The sequence below is a fragment of the Sciurus vulgaris genome, assembly GCF_902686455.1.
Source record: "Sciurus vulgaris genome assembly, chromosome: 2".
NCBI lineage: Eukaryota > Metazoa > Chordata > Mammalia > Rodentia > Sciuridae > Sciurus > Sciurus vulgaris.
The window spans coordinates 78024210-78042530 of NC_136462.1; the positions used below are offsets into that span (position 1 = coordinate 78024210).

General features: G+C 47.1%; 1 protein-coding gene across 2 annotated transcripts in view; it reads left to right on the forward strand.

Moving 5' to 3' along the window:
• SLC7A8 (solute carrier family 7 member 8) overlaps positions 1 to 14208 on the forward strand; it is a 57544-nt gene extending 43336 nt beyond the window's left edge. For both annotated transcript variants that reach the window (XM_079126039.1, XM_079126040.1), the window contains 8 exons: positions 37 to 162; positions 1665 to 1818; positions 2389 to 2512; positions 4208 to 4311; positions 8195 to 8291; positions 10135 to 10284; positions 11442 to 11619; positions 12127 to 14208. In XM_079126039.1, coding sequence (XP_078982165.1) covers positions 37 to 162; positions 1665 to 1818; positions 2389 to 2512; positions 4208 to 4311; positions 8195 to 8291; positions 10135 to 10284; positions 11442 to 11619; positions 12127 to 12293 — 1100 coding nt within the window. In that variant the 3' untranslated portion in view covers positions 12294 to 14208. The remainder of the gene's footprint in view (positions 1 to 36; positions 163 to 1664; positions 1819 to 2388; positions 2513 to 4207; positions 4312 to 8194; positions 8292 to 10134; positions 10285 to 11441; positions 11620 to 12126) is intronic.
• The last annotated feature ends 4113 nt before the right edge of the window (positions 14209 to 18321 follow it).

Genomic DNA, 18321 nt, shown 5'->3' on the forward strand with positions numbered 1-18321 from the left:
GCCTCTGAAGGTGTGTCTGGGGCTCTGTCATTTCAGTGCTCCTCACATGGGTCAACTGTTCCAGTGTGCGGTGGGCCACCCGGGTTCAAGACATCTTTACAGCTGGAAAACTCCTGGCTCTGGCCCTGATCATCATCATGGGTGTTGTACAGATTTGCAGAGGTGAGTGGGAACACAAGGGCCCCACATAACTTTCCACCCCTTACATGTGCACACCCTGAGGGTTCCCAGTTCTGGCTTTGAGACATCTCTTCTTCACTCACTTGACAGAGGGGATGAAAGGCCAATTTCCCCAGGGTGGTTGGGGATAAGGAATGTTTCCCAGCTTGCAAAGGTTCATTTGGTCCCCATGCTTGCCTCATGACTTTAGCATAGCTAGGTAATGACCCCAGATCTTTGGACTCCTATTGCTTTTTTGCCCAAAGCTCAGGAAAGCTCCCTCCATCTTATCCATATCTTAAAATGGAGAACAGAGAAGGAGAATTTTATAGGTCTCAAAATTACTCATAATCTCTGCAAGAGAGAGCTCTACATTCCCGGGCCCCCTGCCAACATTCCCTACTGGATTTGGTCCTTTCAAAGCATGAGTCTGTTTGGTTTCCATGGGACCCGTGGCACCACAAGGCTCTGCTCTGTGCCACTGCCTCATGGAGAAAATCAGATGACAGAGAGACCTCCCACCTGCCCACAAGCCCAGAAAGCAGTGTGGCCAGTCTGAATGTTTACTCCAGGAAACAAGTTTCTGCTATACAATATACCTGGATGGACTTAATGGAATAAGTCCTTTAGCAGGTTATGTTGTTTTCAGGAATTTAGACTTAAGGAAATCACTATGCTGTCTTATCAAAGATAGTGGTGAGTTCCTCCTAATCTGGTCTCAATTCTTCCTCCTGGTCACACTAATCTCCTCATTTCCTCTCCAGACATTGGGTTACAGATGAATAAATGGTCAGTTACCCTGTATCTCATCACAATCTGTTAGTCTGCAACCTTCTTTTTTTGAAGTGTTGGGGGTTGAACTGAGTGCTTTGCCCATGCTAGGCAAGTGCTTTAACACTGAGCTACACCCACAGCGCAGAGCCCAGCAACCTTTTCTGAGGGCCCACTGTGTGAAGGACAGTGCTAAGCACCAGGAAGGCAATTTAAAGGCTCTTTACTAATGGCCTCTGAAAAGAGAGACCCAACTCACACATTAGAAAGAAATAGGATATCAACAAAGCAGGCAAAACAAGCTTGAACTAATACAGCATTATAGAAGCTTATGTTGGAGTGTTTCTTGTTCTTAATGCTTTCTTCATGAAATTGTACAAACTTAGATGTCAGGGAAGGTGGTGACAGCCAGTGACTGCATTCCTGTGTTTCAAAGCACAGTAATGTAGCCTCCCAATTTACCATGGCCTTTCCATCCAAGAATCTTTGTATAAAAGGAAAATTTTAGAACTGTACTCTAAACCTGAACCCCATTTGGACCAGGTACTGAGAAGTCCTGGACCTGGATTTCCTTGCTCCTTTTAGCCCCCTTCCTCCAATACTCCAGTACAGTGAGACCAGACAGAGGGTTGGTATGTTGCTGCTGGGAGGGGCGAGAGACCAGATGGGGCAGGCAGGGGCTGCCAGGTCTGAACTCATCTCTCTGAGCAGCCTCTTGCCTGCTGTGTCCACAGGAGAATACTTCTGGCTGGAGCCAAAGAACGCCTTTGAGAATTTCCAAGAACCCGACATCGGCCTCATTGCCCTGGCCTTCCTTCAGGGTTCCTTTGCTTATGGAGGCTGGAACTTTCTTAATTACGTGACTGAGGAACTTGTTGATCCCTACAAGTGAGTTGAAATAGTCCAGCTCTTGCCCTTGCTCGTGAAAGGCAACAACACCTGGTACAGGAAAATGGAGCAGGTGTGCTCTGCCCACTTCTCTTTCTTACCCTGACTCTGACCATGCTATGGTCATTTCGTAGTAAAAGTTCATTTCCCAGGAATGTAAGCTGTTAGTCATCACCCTTACCAGGAGGAAAGAAAGGGTCCTGTGACTGTCCCAAAGCAAGCTAAAAGCTGAAAGCTGTGCCAGATAACACCACTATCTTAGAGAATGGACTGTGCCCCATGAGGCCTCTGGGCATCTTATTCACTTGTTTCAGGACAGACCAGTTCTTGTGTCTGGAGACAGGGGGAAGTTTGCATGGTGCAGATCTGGGTCAGGAAGAGATCAACAAATATGGAGCATATTTCCAGCCTAAGCTGTTTCATTTCCTTAAATTATCCTGTCCTGGTTGAGATACAACCTATCTCCTGGGGAGAGGGAGCCTGCAGAGTGGCAAGGTCAGGCCCATGCAGACCCCATAGCAAAGCAGGCATCCCCACACAGCCTTCCTCTCACCTCCTCTCCCTCTACAGGAACCTTCCCAGAGCCATCTTCATCTCCATCCCACTGGTCACATTTGTGTATGTCTTTGCCAATGTCGCGTATGTTACTGCAATGTCCCCCCAGGAGCTACTGGCATCAAATGCAGTTGCTGTGGTAAGAAATCAAACTCCCAGTCTCTCAAACAAGATTACTGACATAGACTTGCCCACTTAGACCCACTCACTTTTCCCTAACCCATGGCCTTGTGGAATTGGAAATCATCCCAAGTCCTCAGGGTAGAATCCACATGTGCCCTTGACAGGGTGTCTTCAAGTTCCCAGGAGCTAACTGATGGCTGGGTTTGTTCCAGGGCAGCTACCATGACAGAACTGAGTAGCTGCCTGCAAAGCAGAAATGTTTAGTGTCTGATCCTTTATAGAACAAGTTTGCCAACTCCTGATCTAGGGCACTTTGAACTCTGGGTGTGAGGATTTTATCAAGGAGACAATTACTCCTCACAAAGACATAATATTACACAAGGTACACCATTTCTCTCAGCCTTCATTTCTGCCTCTGGAAAGCACGAAAGCTGCCCAGCTACAGTGACAGACACCTGGAATTCCAGTGACTCAGAAGTTGAGGCAGGAGGATCACAAGTTTGAGGCAACTTAAACAAGACCCTGTCTCAAAAAATCAAAAGGGCTGGGAATGTAGCTCAGTGGTAGAGCACCCCTGGGTTTAATTCCCAGTATGGGGAGTGGGAGAAGGGAGACAGAGAAAGGGAGGGAGAGAGGGAGGGAGGGAGGGGGAGAGAGAGAGAGAGAAGAGAAGAGAAAGGAAAGAAAAAGAAAAAGAAGTGTGCAAGCTGACTTCTTCCCTCATCCAGGAAAAGTGAGTGCTAGTAGGCAGTTTGCAGATCGGAGTGGTATATGTCCTTTGGGGAAAGGTCTAAGGGAGCGGGGTCCTTGATATCTAAGAAGGGCTCCTCTGCCAAACATGTTATCACTTGTCCCATCTCTAAAGAAGACTGTTCAGAGTCTGTGTCCCATGGCCTTCCCCAGCAGGAAGGCTATTCTAAATAGCTCCTTCCCAGTGCTACAAACCTAGCTCAGAGACTGTAGAGAAGGCTGGTCCCCATACTGTTTATATTCCTTCAATAAGAGAAGACTAATCCATAGCTTCCCAACCTTCTCTTTCTCAGCCTAAATACCAGCTGCTTCTTACTTTTCCATCAACATAATTTGTTTCTGTGAATTTAGAAATTCTCACCCTATGAATCAGGGTTTATCTCTGTTTTGCAATGAGAAACTGAGGCACCAAAATTACGACTGGAGCCAGGGGTCTATACCCAGATTAGTAGAAAAGTGCTTAGTGGTGGAGCACTTGCCTGGCATGCAGGATGATCTGGGTTTGAACCCCAGCACCACACACAAACTTGATCAAGGTGGGGCCAAGATTCAAACCCAGATCTACCCAGCTCACACCTGTGTTCCTCCCTGGGCAGAGAAACTACGCAAGGTACATGCCTGAATTCATCCACCTTCCAATCCTGCCCCCTCTTCCTGGGAGTGTGATGTGAGGCAAGTTACTTAATCACTCTGTGCCTCGGTTTCCTCACCCATTAAACAAGGATGATGTGTCATTTCATTACCAGCACACACTCTCTCCAGTTAATTAGCCCAAAGCATATTTAGACTCTCAATTACAGTTACCATTGTGGAAGAGTGTGGGAAGAGGCTTTCGAGGAACTTAGCCAGAGAGAATTAGCAGATGGGGATGAGAGACGAGTGCTCCAGAAGTGGAGAGCAAGTCAGAGGTGTGGAGTAGTAGCTCTCCTTTTCCACTTAATCCCCTTGTTTTCTCTCCCAGACTTTTGGAGAGAAGCTCCTAGGTGTTATGGCCTGGATCATGCCCATTTCTGTTGCCCTGTCCACGTTTGGAGGAGTTAATGGGTCTCTCTTCACCTCTTCCCGGTGAGTGCTGCCTGGGCCTTCCCTGGGCCAGGGCCCCTCCTGTGTGCACATTGCTCTGTGTGTATATGATGGGCTTGTCTCTGTCTGCGAGGGTTGTATGGGCACCTGGGTGGTAGCTCTGCAGAGGTGTGTGAGTGTGGGTGTCAAGGGGGTGTGCTGCTAATGTGGTGACCTACAAGGTGTGTGGTATGCAGGTCCTAAGTGCTTCACATATCAGAAGGAACAGGGCTGTGGTTGGCAACAGGATGGTGTCTTGGCTACAGTCCTGGAGCCCCTTTTTTCACTCGCCTGGACACAGGCTGCTGCTGGCGAGAAAGGAACCCCACTCTGAAAGGAACCAGGATGGAGACTCATGCCTGGGGTCTCCGGGCCTGATCTCCCATAAATGTTCTGGAACCAGCCTCCACGTGGGATGGGATTACTCTGAGTGCCCTGAAGATGCTATATAGGCCGGCACTACAGGAGACCACCTATGAGTGTCAGTGGACAGTGTGAAGAGAGAGGGTGGTGAAGAGTAGAAAGAAACATTTATCAGTGAAAGAGCCTTTCAGCCAATCCCTGGTTTCTAGGAAACCGAAGTATGAGTGGGCCTGGAGCCACCCACTCCCATCTTCACATATTCAGGAGTCTGGTATCTCTGTGTCCCTTCCTATCATCTCTAGAATGGACTGTTTAGCAGATGCTGGGTGATTTCCATTTGTGTGGCCCCAGAGTTCTTAGAAAGCCCCCACTTCCCTGTGGACATAGTCCTACTCAAAAGATGAATCCCTGAGTTCAGCTGCTTCCTGTCAGAAGGAAAACCTGTAAAATGACAAGGGAATGCCATGTTTTCAGGATCCAGGACAGGAAGGATGGAGTGTGGGTGTCCCCCATGCCCTGGGACTCCATGACACTCACCCACAGCAACCTCATGTGCGTATTACACAGGAGCAGTGGCCACCTGGAGGCCCCAGCCGGGGGCAAGCGGTGGAAGAGCAGTGACCCATGAGGCTCCCTGAGATCTATTGGAGGACAGTGACAGCCCACAGTCGCTTTAGAGTGGGGTTTGTCCCTCAGGCCGGCCATGCAGCGGTCTGCGTGCATGTGGTATGGTTGTGTGTGCATGCAGGAGATGGGGTGCAGAGTGTGCGCAGCCTCCGGTTCAGAGGTGCGACCTCACCCCCCCAGGCCTCCTCTGCTCATCTTCCAGTTCCTTCATTCCTTCTTCCTCCTTTCCTCCTCTCACCTCTCACTCTTTTGTGTGCTGGGGTATGGAGAGGATGATCTTTCCCCAGGAGTCTGAGTGTGTGGGTGCGTGTTATGCTTAATGTCATTGTCTCCTCTGTTGTCAGCTAGCCCACTGAGGATTGTTTCTTGCAAACTTGACACTTACAAACGCTGTGGGACCTGGACAGTTACACTGAGTCCTGACTGCATGTGGAGGAGGGATATGAATGCAGGACCTTGGCTATGTGCACGATGAGGCCCACAAAGCCTGGGCTCCGCCTGGTGCATGAGGCTGTCTGTGGAGGTGCAGCAGCATGGGGAGGTGGGGGTGGGATGCATGAGTTCGCATGAAACCAGTGACATTGACCTAGGTGGTTCATGGTGGCAACTGCTTATGAGCCCTTGGGGACACAGTCAACTCCCACACAGTGACAAGCTGCCACTGTTAGCTCCACTGTACCCCACACACAAATTGCAAAGTAAGTAACAGTTCTTTTCAGAACTCCAAGTGTTCTTATTCTGTTCTTTCTATTCTCATCATACAACCTCCTCCTCTCATTCCTTAGGTGCTTCTTCCTCTAGAAAAGAGAAAAGGTGGTCTAATTCATACTAATACGTAAATGGCTACTAATAACTAGTGTTATAATTTCTGTTATGCTTTTTATGTTATAATTTCTCTGTCTTTCCCTCTCCCTCTCTTTTCTCCCTTTTCTGGTACTGAGGAGATACAGTTTCTCTTTTTAAAAATAACTTTTAGTTGGTCATAATCCCAGAAACCCAGGAGGCTAGGCAGGAAGATTATAATTTTGAGGCCAGCCCCATCAACTTAGTGAGCCCATGCCTCAAAAATAAAAAGTCTGGGGATGTAGCTCAGTGAACTCAGTGATAGAGCTCTTGTGGGTTTGATCCCCAGTACCACCATAAAGAAAAAAATTTTAAATACCAGTATCCTAGTCATGTTATTATAGTTTAGTTTTGGAAGATGTTACCAATAGGGGAAACTGGGTAAAGTTCTCCCTATATTATTTTTTACAACTATATGTAAATTTATAATTATCTCAAAAAAATTAATCTTTAAAAAAATTTGGGGGCTGAGGATGTAGCTCAGTGGTAGAGTGCTTGCTTTGTATGCTCAAGGCCCTGGGATCAATCCCCAATACTGAAAAAAATGAATAAATTAGAAATTAAAAATTAAATATAATTGTTCTGATTATAAATGTTTCATTTTAGAATTTTAAATTTTTTTCAAGTGTTGGGGGCATAACTTAATCATAGAGCCCATGCATAACATGCTCAATCCCCAGCACCAAAAATAAAAAATTTTCTATAATGTTTAACGAAGAAAATTAATCTGACAATCCCACCACCCAGAAGTAATCAGTTGGTATTTTAGTATATTTTCCTAGGCCCATAACTAATTTTGTGTGGTGCTGGGGATGAACCCAGGACCTTGTACATGCGAGGCAAGCACTCTACCAACTGAGCTATATCCCCAGCTTACATAATTTTTAAATTAATTAGAATCACAGCTTCCTCTCCACTTTTTTTATTTAGTGTTGTATTGTAAGCATGTTCTTATGTAACCCATTTTTGTTCAAAAAACATTATGACTTTGTAATTTTCTATCTTATATATACCATAAAATTTATTTAATCAATTTCATACTTTTCAGCAGTTAGAATATTTCCAGTTTTTTTCTTCTCATCAGAATGTCTTTGTATATACACACCTTTCACCACCTCACTGTCTGTTTCTTTTTTTGCAGTACTGGGGATTGATCCCAGGATGCTCTTCCACCAACCCAGCCCTTTTGTTTTGTTTTGTTTTGTTTTGTTGTATGGGGGATTTAACCCAGGGGCACTTTACCACTGATCTACATCCCCAGCCTTCTTTTTTTTTTTTTTTTTTTTTTTTTGAGACAGAGTCTTGCCAAGTTGCTGAGGCTGGCCTGGAACTTGTGATCCTCATGTCTCAGCCTCCCAAGTCATTGAGATTATAGGCATGTGCCACCATGCCTGGCTTCTGTTAATTTCTTTAGGATGGCATTTTTGGGAGTAGAATAAGTAGCTCTAAGGGTATAAATTTTAAGTACGATTTGCATGCAATAAAATGTACAGATCCTAAGTGCTCAATTTGATGAGTTTTGACAATCATAGACAGCCACATAACCACTTTCAGAACATATCCCATGTGCTCAGGTCCCCACTGCCCCTGTCCAGTCCACCACCTGCTCCCCACTTCCACTGAAGTAATGACTCTGAGTAAGATAAGAATGTTTTTAAAGCTTTCCATATACAGTTCAGTCACAGTATATCAGGGAATCTTTATTCCTTGAAGGTAGGGAGGTACATTTTTAAAGGGATGAAGACCCTAGGCAAAGGAGAGGGCTTGCTCAGGCAGCCATGCAGGCACTGGAAGTGATGCAGAGCAATAATGCCACATCAGTACCCTGAGCCAGGCAGACCTCTCCACTCATCCATTAGCTGTCTGTGGTGTGCCTGCACCTGCACCTGTGAACATGAGTCCTGGGACCAGTGGGCTAGAAGGTGTGATGCAGAGGCGGGTTCCTGATTGGAAGAGGGGTGCTGCTGTATGGGTAAAAGGTGGGCATGGAGAAGGAGCCCGAGCTTGCTGGTCCATGGGCTATCCCAGGCTGACTTGCTTTTCTCCTTGCCAGGCTGTTCTTTGCTGGAGCCAGAGAAGGCCACCTTCCCAGCGTGCTGGCCATGATCCATGTGAAGCGCTGCACCCCCATCCCAGCCCTGATCTTCACAGTAAGGGCCCCTCATGCTGCTGGCCCTATACATTCCCTTCCTCTCTTTGTATACAAACGTCCATGTCACCCTCTGATCTGCTCCTGGGTTTTAATGGGCCTTAGATAATCTGGCAAAAGTATTCATTGGCTTTGTCAATATCAAGGGTTAGAATGAGGAAAAGACCCCAACTCTGAAACACCTTAAGGCTCTTAGGCTCTTTTCATTCTCCCATCCTTTTGGGGCAGAATGAAGTGACTGCCTTCGGATTCTATAACCGCACAAAGACAGTTCTGTTCTCCTGACCTCCTGGCACTAGGAATGCAACACTGGTCCTCTGCGCCTAGTTACTCACTGCACACGCCTCCCTCTCCCTATCCAGCTTATTTCCCCAGGACACCCTGTCAGTCTCTTGGAAAACTTTATATTGAAATAAATTCAGTGTAAAGGGTACACCGAATAAGAAATATCATAGAGGAAGACTAATAAACAAAGTTAAAGAAAAGAAAATGTGGGATGGGGAAGACATGGGGGTAAAACGTCCCTAGAGTGGCCTCATTTAGAGAGAACTAAAGGAAGGAGCAAAGACTTATCCTTATTGAGTCTTTTTTTTTTTTAAATATTTTTAGTTGTAGATGGACACAATACTTTTATTTATTGATTTATTTTTATGTGGTGCTGAGGATTGAACCCAGTGCCTTACACATGCTAGGCAAGCACTCTACCATCAAGCCACAACCCCAGCCCCTCATTAAGTCTATTGAGTTTTATTTTTTCTTCTATATCCTGAATAAAACGTTAAAAATTACTTTGGCCCACTGGCAAAGTGGTTAGAAATTGGATAACAGAGCTCCTAGGAGTCAAGGGCATTGTACAACATTGGGGACGTTTCAGAATGTTCAGGTACAGAATGAAGGTCATCTTGATTGGTTAGTTACAGGAGATGGCTGGAGAGAACAGTTGGGTCACATGCTTTCTTAAAGTACTCTTGGTGTACTTGTCTGCCAGACAAGTACAGCCGGAATCAGGCCTATTCATCCATTAAAACCTTCTCAAGAAGTGCACAGTGATGCATGCCTATAATCCCAGCTATTAAGGAGGCTAAGGCAGGAGGATCAGGTTCACAAGTTCAAGACCAGACTGGACAAATTAGTAAGACCCTATCTCAAAATAAAAAGGGTGAGGGATATACCTCAGTGGTAGAGCACCCCTGAGTTAATTTCCTAGTACCACAAAACTTTTTTAAAAAACCTTTGATTATTTTCACCATCAGATCTCATGTTGACCTTTACAGATTATCAGAGTATTGCATGTTCTGAGAAAGCCACAGAGATGATTTTGAAGTTGGAAAGTGCATCACGAAAACTTCAGAGATCTTATGAGGGTTAAATGAATTAACATTTGCTTTTAAAGAAAAAAAGGAAGGAAAACAAATTAGATGACTCAGCCAGGAGATAAGGGTGAGAACAAGAATAAAGCCCTAATCTGTAGTTAATGATCTTCCCTAAGGGATTAAAAAAAAATTACCTTGAGCTATAACCAGGGAGAACTATAAATGAGAATAGGCTGACATCAAGTCAGTGGGAATTGTGTGGCCAATCCAAGTGTCCATTTTGAGTAGTTAGTCCCCATGCCATACCAGTGGTTAAATATTTTTATTTTACCCCTGTAATAAGTAAGAAATTTCCTAGTAACAAAGGTATAGTAGCAACCTGGGCTATTAAAAGTTGTGAAGTCTCTGTCTTGAGACATCCATTATAAAAAGGTACAGTCTGCCTGGAGGGGAACTGCTACTGACCTCTGAACATCTCCTCCAGTCTCCAAATGCCTTTCTGATCACTGACGACCCCCCTCATTTTCCCAGTGCATCTCCACCCTGCTGATGCTAGTCACCAGCGACATGTACACACTCATCAACTATGTGGGCTTCATCAACTACCTCTTCTATGGGGTCACAGTTGCTGGACTGATAGTCCTTCGCTGGAAGAAGCCTGACATCCCCCGCCCCATCAAGGTGAGAGAATGTCCTTTTGGAGTTTCCCTCCTCCACTGGTTTTAGCTACAGTGCACATTTTTGAATCGCCTCTATTCTTGGCTGCTGACCACGGATGATCATTTCTGTGATGGTAGTAGTGTGTAAACGGGAGTCATTTTCTTTCTCTACTGGAGATAAGACCAGAGCAAACTGGGCATGATGGTGCACACTTGTAATCCCAGGGACTTGGGAAGCTGAGGCAGGAGAATCACAAGTTTGAGACCAGCCTGGGCAACTTAGCAAGACCTTGTCTCACAATGAAATAAAAAGGACTGGAGGTAGCTCAGTGATAGAGCACTTTCCTAACATATGCAGGGTCCTGGGTTCAATCACCAGTACCACAAGTAAACAGACTAGTAAACTGAAAAGGAGGTAAAATAACCTCATCTCCTCATCATATTGATCCCCTCTGAGCAGGGTAGACGAGGAGGAATCAGGATTCACAAGTGGTCAGTGAGGAGGGGTGAAACCCATGGAGTTGGTGCTCTTCCTAAAGGTCTAAGCCTGCCTTGTGCCATGCTCACTTTCCTGGGTGAAACCCATGGAGTTGGTGCTCTTCCTAAAGGTCTAAGCCTGCCTTGTGCCATGCTCACTTTCCTGATTTCTTGGGTCTTGGTGGAAACCCACCAAGCAATTTTCTCAAATTGCTTAAGAGAAACAAATTGGGGCTGAGCCACTTGAGAGGGATGGGCATTTGCCACAGTGTGCCCAGTTGAAGGCCCTGCCTAGAAGTGGAGCCAGACAGACCTAAGTCATTTCCTTCCTGCCTCTCCTCTACCTAGGACTTCAGCAAATGACGTGGGAACATATCAGCAAACCTCTCAACCCTCATGGACTTCTTTGGCTGTCACAGGCACATGGCCTGGATGATGAGGCCTTATCTGACCCCTTCCAGGGAGGGAGGACATGAGCAATGAGGATGGCTCCCTCCCTGGTTTCCCCCTTCCTCTTCCTGTCCCATTGTCCAAGTTCATCAACATTTACTGACATAGCATCTGCCCTGTCAGAGACAAGGTGTGGAACACACAACTGAGTGAAGCCTAGCCTTTGCCCTCAAGGATGTGGGTGCAAAAGAGAGGGTTCCTGGTCCTGGACACAGTGGGGGCCACACAACTCACAATGCCTCTGCTCCACAGATCAACCTGTTATTCCCTGTCATCTACTTGCTGTTCTGGGCCTTCCTGCTGGTCTTTAGCCTGTGGTCAGAGCCAGTGGTGTGCGGCATTGGCCTGGCCATCATGCTGACCGGAGTGCCTGTCTATTTCTTGGGTGTTTACTGGCAACACAAGCCCCAGTGTTTCAATGACTTCATTGGTGAGTTGTTGAAGGCAAGGACTCCTGGGCTGGGTTGGAGTCATCTGGTTGGAGATTTCCCCCAGGATCAGGGAGCCTAGGCTTACCTTCACCTACAGGGTCTGAGAAGGAACTGGGGGCAGAAATAGCAGATCTTTCCAGAGACCCCTAAGCAGAGAAGAGCTGAGATTTCCACATAGACTTTAGCCCTTGGAGAACAGGCAGCCTGCCAGCTGTCCTGCAGGAGCTGCCCCAGGGTGGCTGTAGATCAGTGCAGACCCTGAAACTGAGGGTTCAATGGGCATAAGGAAGGTGGAAAGCTGGGGGTCTTAGTGAGTCAGGGGCAGCTGATAGAAAATGCAGGAGGCAGATGAGGTGGCCATCTCCCAGGGAGGGAACCTCCAAAAGGTACTGGCTGCTCTAATGAGGCAAAACCTGGGGTGGAGAGCTGGTTAAGGCCATGGCCTTGTTGGCCTGTTGATAGGACACCCAGCACTGACCTGGTTTCTGTGTGGTCTCCTTTCACAGAATTGATAACCCTGGTGAGCCAGAAGATGTGTGTGGTTGTGTACCCCCAGATGGAGCGGGGACCGGAGACGGGGAGGGTGAGTGAGGACATGGAGGAACAGCAGCAGGCCATCTACCAACCCACTCCCACCAAGGACCAGGACTCAGTGGAGCATCCCCAGCCCTGAGGACCACCATCCCCTCAGCTGGCTACTCCCTCCCTTATCCTGATTTCTGCCATTTCCCTTCCTGGGTCTCCCCAACACACACATACCCCTCTGCTTCCATCAGGCAGGACCAGGACCTGTGTGTGGGTGGTGAGAAGTTAGAAACAAATACACTGACATTTGTACCCAAAGAACCAGTCTCTTGTCCCAGGGCCTATGTCTAGGGCCCTCACACCACGGTTGCCCATGCTCCATTAGAAGAGAATGGAGATGCCAAGGGTGCCCTACAGGGCCTCCCTCCCAGGCCCAACCCTCAGGTATCTCTTAAGTACCTGAGCTCACTACTGCCTTCCTTCCCCACCCCTGAGCCCAGAGCAGGCCTCATTTCCAGTTCAGAGAGAACCACATGAGTTGGTTGGGGAAGACAGATTCAAGAGAGTCAGTCTGTCACCACCTAAGGTCAACGAGAGAGACCCATACCCCTTTCTGTTCACCAGGGACCCAAAAGTACAGGGGATGTTTCCATCTGCCTTCTTCCCTCCCCCCATCCCACCATTCCTCCACCCACCCACCTTGGGCTCCCTATCCAAGAAAGGCTCCTTTTGGGGCACTTTGTTCCCATCAAGCTGAGGACCAAGAAGGTGGCCCCAATCCCAAGTCAGGCCTGTGGAACACAATGGGAAAGGCTAAGATGGCAGAAGTTCGGCCCTGCCCCTGCCTCTTGCATCCTGCCCTCAAAGTGGTGCCAAAGCTTCCCAAAGCCAAAAAGGCTTTTTATTTTCAGTATCATGTACCTCTCCTAAAGAAAAAGCCATTCTGCTCTTCCTCCCTCGCCACCTCCATGGGAAGGTTCAGTGGCCCTCTTATCCCCATAGCTGCACCCTTAATACACTTGTTCGGAGCCAGCGCTGCTGGCCACCAGGCATGCCCTTTCCTCCTCCCTGGACATTGGCTCAGGGGCCCAGTGCAAAGGATCCCCAAGCCTTCAGACCTGAAATCAGAGCCAAACCAGCCTTAAGTCACCTCCCATCCAAGAACTGGGCCTAAAAATACTCCCTTATTTCTAACCCTCAGGACAGACCTGGTATTAAATGCCTTCCCTGTGTGGAAGGTGCTTTCCTACCTGCCCAGACCTGCCCATTCCACAGGTTGGGGGACTATTTAGGGAAGAGAGTGTTTTCTGAAGTCAAGTTCTCCTCCCCTCCCCCAGCTAAGATGACACCTCCCTCCTTTCTGGTCTCACCATCATCCCATTTTGGGGTTGGATGAGAGAACAGTGGCACAATGGCAGCCACTTTGAATATCTTCAGAAAAGCACCTGTGGTATGCGGGTTCTAACCTTTCCCTGTACTCCAAAGAAGTGGATGGTGTTTGCCCTGATCTTGTAGTGTCTTTCCCCACCCCATCTGCTGTGCTAGGGACATAGAATTATTTTATCCCAAGCAAGATTCCCTTTCCCACTTTCCATCTGCTTAAACTGGAATACCCAGGGAGTCACTCCTGCCCCAGCTTTCTTCCCATAGTTGGTGAGATGCTAGATGTGGACTGAGTTATGGCCCTCAGAGTGGTCACCAGCTGGGCTGGGCTGGGCTGGGCTGGGCTGGGCTCCCAGAGGACCATCTTCCTGTTCCTTCTCTTCTCATTCCTCCAGTCTCCTCCCTCCTTCCATTGTTGTTGTTATTATTTTTTTTGTTTTGTTTTTTGTAAAGTGGATGCCTTACTTTTTGGATAAATATTTTTGAAATTAGTATTTCTATTTCTTTTGGATTTTTAAATATAAGGTTGTTTTGGGGGGTGGAGTTAGACTCTTGATAACACTATGTCATTGAGTTGGTCTAGGTTTTAAAGTTTTGTTTCCTTTGAGGTTTTCTTCTTTCTTTTCATGTAATAAAATTTTAAATGGAAATGAAGATGATTGTGTTGATAATTAAATGACCTTCAGAAACAGAATCACTGGGCATTTTTCTTAGAAGGCCTTTTGTTGTGGGTTCCTTCCAGGATGACATTCCTAAGAGCTCCCTCTCCATACCTCTCTGCTGTCCTGGGGACTCAGGGACCCCACAAACCAACAATCATCTCTCATTCCTCCTGTGGATTTCAAAATGTTATTAAGTTCCTGTTCTTTGTGCCATCCTGAGAGCCTGCATGCAGATTAGCTGGGAAGAATCACAACCCGAAGTGGGACATGGGCAAGTGGAGGGAGGCAAAAGTAGCGTTGGTGCCCCTCAAATTCTGGCAGCAAAGCTTTGTACTGAGCAGAATGAGAAAAGAAGTGATGAGCTGCATCTGTGGAAAGACTCAGAGGGCCCAAGGAGCATGCTGGGAGGCGAGGCTGGTTCACTCAGCTATATAGAAGCATCTAGGAAAAAACCTAGGAGGAACTATAGAAAGGAGGCGATGTTAAGGTAGGTCAAGTTCCTCCTGGCGTCTAGGGTTAACTGCTGGAGGAAGGTGATGGGACAAGACCCAGTACTTGTTCTGTCCCTCCTTCCCTTTCTGGGGCAGGCCTCCCAGCAGCCTATTCTGGGGCAGCATTATTCCAGAGTGAGCACTGCTGACAGAAGTGAGCTCCATGGGGGGTTGGAGTTGAGACATCACCATCTGGACCCTGAGGACACAGGCAGGTGGAACGCCTCCACTTTTGATCTTGGCCTGACTCCATCTCTCCTACTTTATGGCTGTCATTATTCCAGGCAGGCTGGAAGCTCACCATCCACAGGGGCACTGAGCTGGCAGCCCAAACACTTGGCTCCAAGGCCCAGGCTAGTCACTGAACAGAATTGTGCCCTTGGGCAAGTCACTTCTATTCAATATTTTGAAAGAGAGAAAAAGAGAGAGGAGAGAGTTGGACCCAATCTCAGTTTCTCAATCTTATTTTTTTGTGTGATTTTTTTTTTTTTTTTTTTAATTTCTCAGTTTTCTGGCTTTAAGTTGTCCCCAAAGGGAAGAGGCCAGTCCTGTGCAGGAGGCTGTCATCAAGTCCCCCTTCCTCAACACATACATTTTTCCTCTCCTTGGCCTGCCCCAGTTATCCTCTGCATCACCCATTCTGGTGTCCAGCCCTACCCACTCTCCTCTCACTCCAGAGAGACACTTGTCCCTTGGGCCCCCCTTTCTCTGTAAAGTGATACCTGCTGATCTTTTCAACCTGGTCAGATGGGCAAAAGTGGGTGTCCTCCTGGGCGACATGCATTTATTTTTAACCTGGGCCTTTCCTGTGTCTTAACCCTGCCAATCGCTTTAATGCTAGGAATTTCAAACACACTGAATCTAGAGAATTTGGGGACCTTTTGGAAGTCACTGAAATCACAGCTGACTTGTGCATTAATTTATTAATGTAGTCACACAACAAATGTTTTTCTGATCATTGTGCCCAAGGACTTTTCTATTTGCTGTGGGTATAGCAAATTTATCCTGAATTTTCAAAGCACAGACCTCAATTATTTTTTATCCCCCTAAGGTGTGTGTGTGTGTGTGTGTGTGTGTGTGTGTGTGTTACTGGGGATTGAACCCAAGGGCACTTTACCACTGAGCCACATGCCCAGCCCTTTTTATTTTTTATTTTGAGACAGGGTCTTGCTATGTTGCCCAGGCTGGATTCAAACTTGTGATCCTCCTGCCTTAGCCTGCTGAGTCACTGGGATTACAGGCATGTGCCACCTCACCTGACCTCACCTGTCCTTAATTTAATTCAGGAAATATGGAGCTTGGGTTGTAGCTCAGTAAAAGAGTGCTTGCCTAGCACATGTGAGGCACCTGGGTTCAATCCTCAGCACCACATAAAAATAAATAAATAAAAATAAAGGAAATATGGTCACCACAGTTGAAGAGGTCCAAAAGATGTATTCAATCCAAACTTCAAAGAGCAAACAACTGACCAGAGAAAAGAAGCCAAGAATGTATATGGCACATGGCCAAGCCTGGTACCTGTGTGCTCAAAGCCTGCCTGTGGAAGTCAGGTGTCATACAAGGCATCAGGTAGTAGGTCTGCTTTGGAGACACAGTAAAACCTGCAAAGAGAGATTAGAGGAAGGGAGATAGGAGATCAACATTTACAGAGACCAGTTAGTTGCTTTGCATGTATTATCTTTTTCAAAGTTTAATTAATCCTATGAAGGAAGCATTACTCCTGCCATTTTACAACTGAGTAGTTTCCCCAAGGTCATCAATAAGTGACAAAGGCCGGTTTGAGCCCATTCTGACACTCCATCGCCTTGCTCAATCCCCTCCCCCTGGAAAAGTCTTGGTTCACCAAGGAGATGGTGCTTGAAGGACAGCTGTCACAGAATGTGAGATGACACACACTCATTATTTTAGATAATCCAAACAGGTAGCAGCTGCAGCAGCGAAGGGAAAATTATCTTGCTGCCCAGGAAAGAATTCTTTCTCCTCCTGAGCAAGAATCCCCAAGGAGCCCTTGATGGTTATTACCTTCCCACCTCACTCCTGTCCTACCCTATCAAGAGCCCCCTCCACTGCCCTGACGTCAGGAGCACTGCTGTCCCCGTCAAGCGCTCAGTTACTGGGCAACACTGATGGCAGTGTGCAGGCAATATCAGCACCCACCAGGGAGGCCAGGGGCTGAGATCCCTTATCTCACCATGGCCCAAGCTCTGACTTTCTCATTTCCTGCAGGCTCTATTTGTGTGTGTGTGTGTGTGCGCGCGCACACACACACACACACACACACACACACACACACACTCTTCCTCCAGCACCCACTTCACTGCTACTGACACTGGCTTCCCCCTCCCCGTGGTGGCCCATAGAGGTTAAAGGAGTTTCTGAGTCACACAGCAAACTTTTCCCCATCCCTTCAGCCCCAGACCATTTCACTTACAAGTCCATGACCCTTTCTGAAATCAGTAAGCCATTCTCACATGACCTTGGGCAGCTCAGTCTTGTTTTCATTGTTGATAAAGCAAGAATAAAAATACTGCCTGCCTTGCCTTCCTTCCTACTTAATTACAGCAAAATGGTCAGTTTGGAAAAGCGAATGTTTCAATGATTAAAAAAAAAGCATAATTTATCGGAAAACAGAAGCCCTAACCATTAGCATTATTTCAAAGTCAGAGAGAGGAGAATTTCTCCTCCTTGAGAAAAAAACACTGGCACAATTCCTCCCAGCCTGCCTGCAAGTTCCCATCCTGGTAGCCTGACTGCAAGCCCCCATTCTGGCCGCATCTCCTCTTCCCAATGCAGAACAGTCTCGGCCAGTGCCAAGGCTGAGAAAGGCTTCCCTCTGCTGGCCACCTGATTCCAAACCACAGTGGATCCCTAAATCCGGAATTTTGTGCCAATATTGCTACCTAGTGGTCAAATGAGGCACTGTCACCAAACTGAAGTAGCTTGGCTTTAGTACCTCTTTTGGCACTAGTCTTTTGAAATGAAGAAAAATCTCCATATCTTATTTCCTGAGATCTGTATCTGGGAGCATGCCAGGTCAGAACTATTTGATAAAGTATATCTGGCCATACTTCAAACTGTGCACAAAAAAGCACCTGGAGCAGGTGTGGGGATAGGGAGGATGGGAAGGAGGATGCTATCTAGACTTGGCTGTGCGACACATAGCCCATCCACATGTGCCCCACTGTGGCACACTCACAGTGACCCAGCCTATACAGTGCCCCTCTCCACAAGACACCATAGCATTTGCTGGTAATAAAAGAGCCAGTAACATATTTCTATGTGTCCTTTTCTTTTCACTGGACCTTTGGTCCCTTTTGAAGATGGAACTTCACAGGTGAAAGGAGGGCCATAGCAGGTGTCTCCACAGGCGGGAGTAGAGAGTTCCCAAAGTAAAGAGAAAAGGAAAGCTGGGGGCAGCACAACATTAAGAAGTGCAAAGAGGGAGCTATGGGCTTCTCCTAGAGACCCTGAAGCAGAGCCCCAGGAAGAAGTTATGACAAAAGAGAAGGCTTCTCAAGCCTCCAAGAGGAAGTGGACCCAAGAGACACGCACTGGAGGTCAGACAACGGCCATGCAAAAGGAAAGACAGCAAACCGAGCTGCAGCGAGCTCCTGAGCCGGCAGCCCAGGGCACAGGAAGT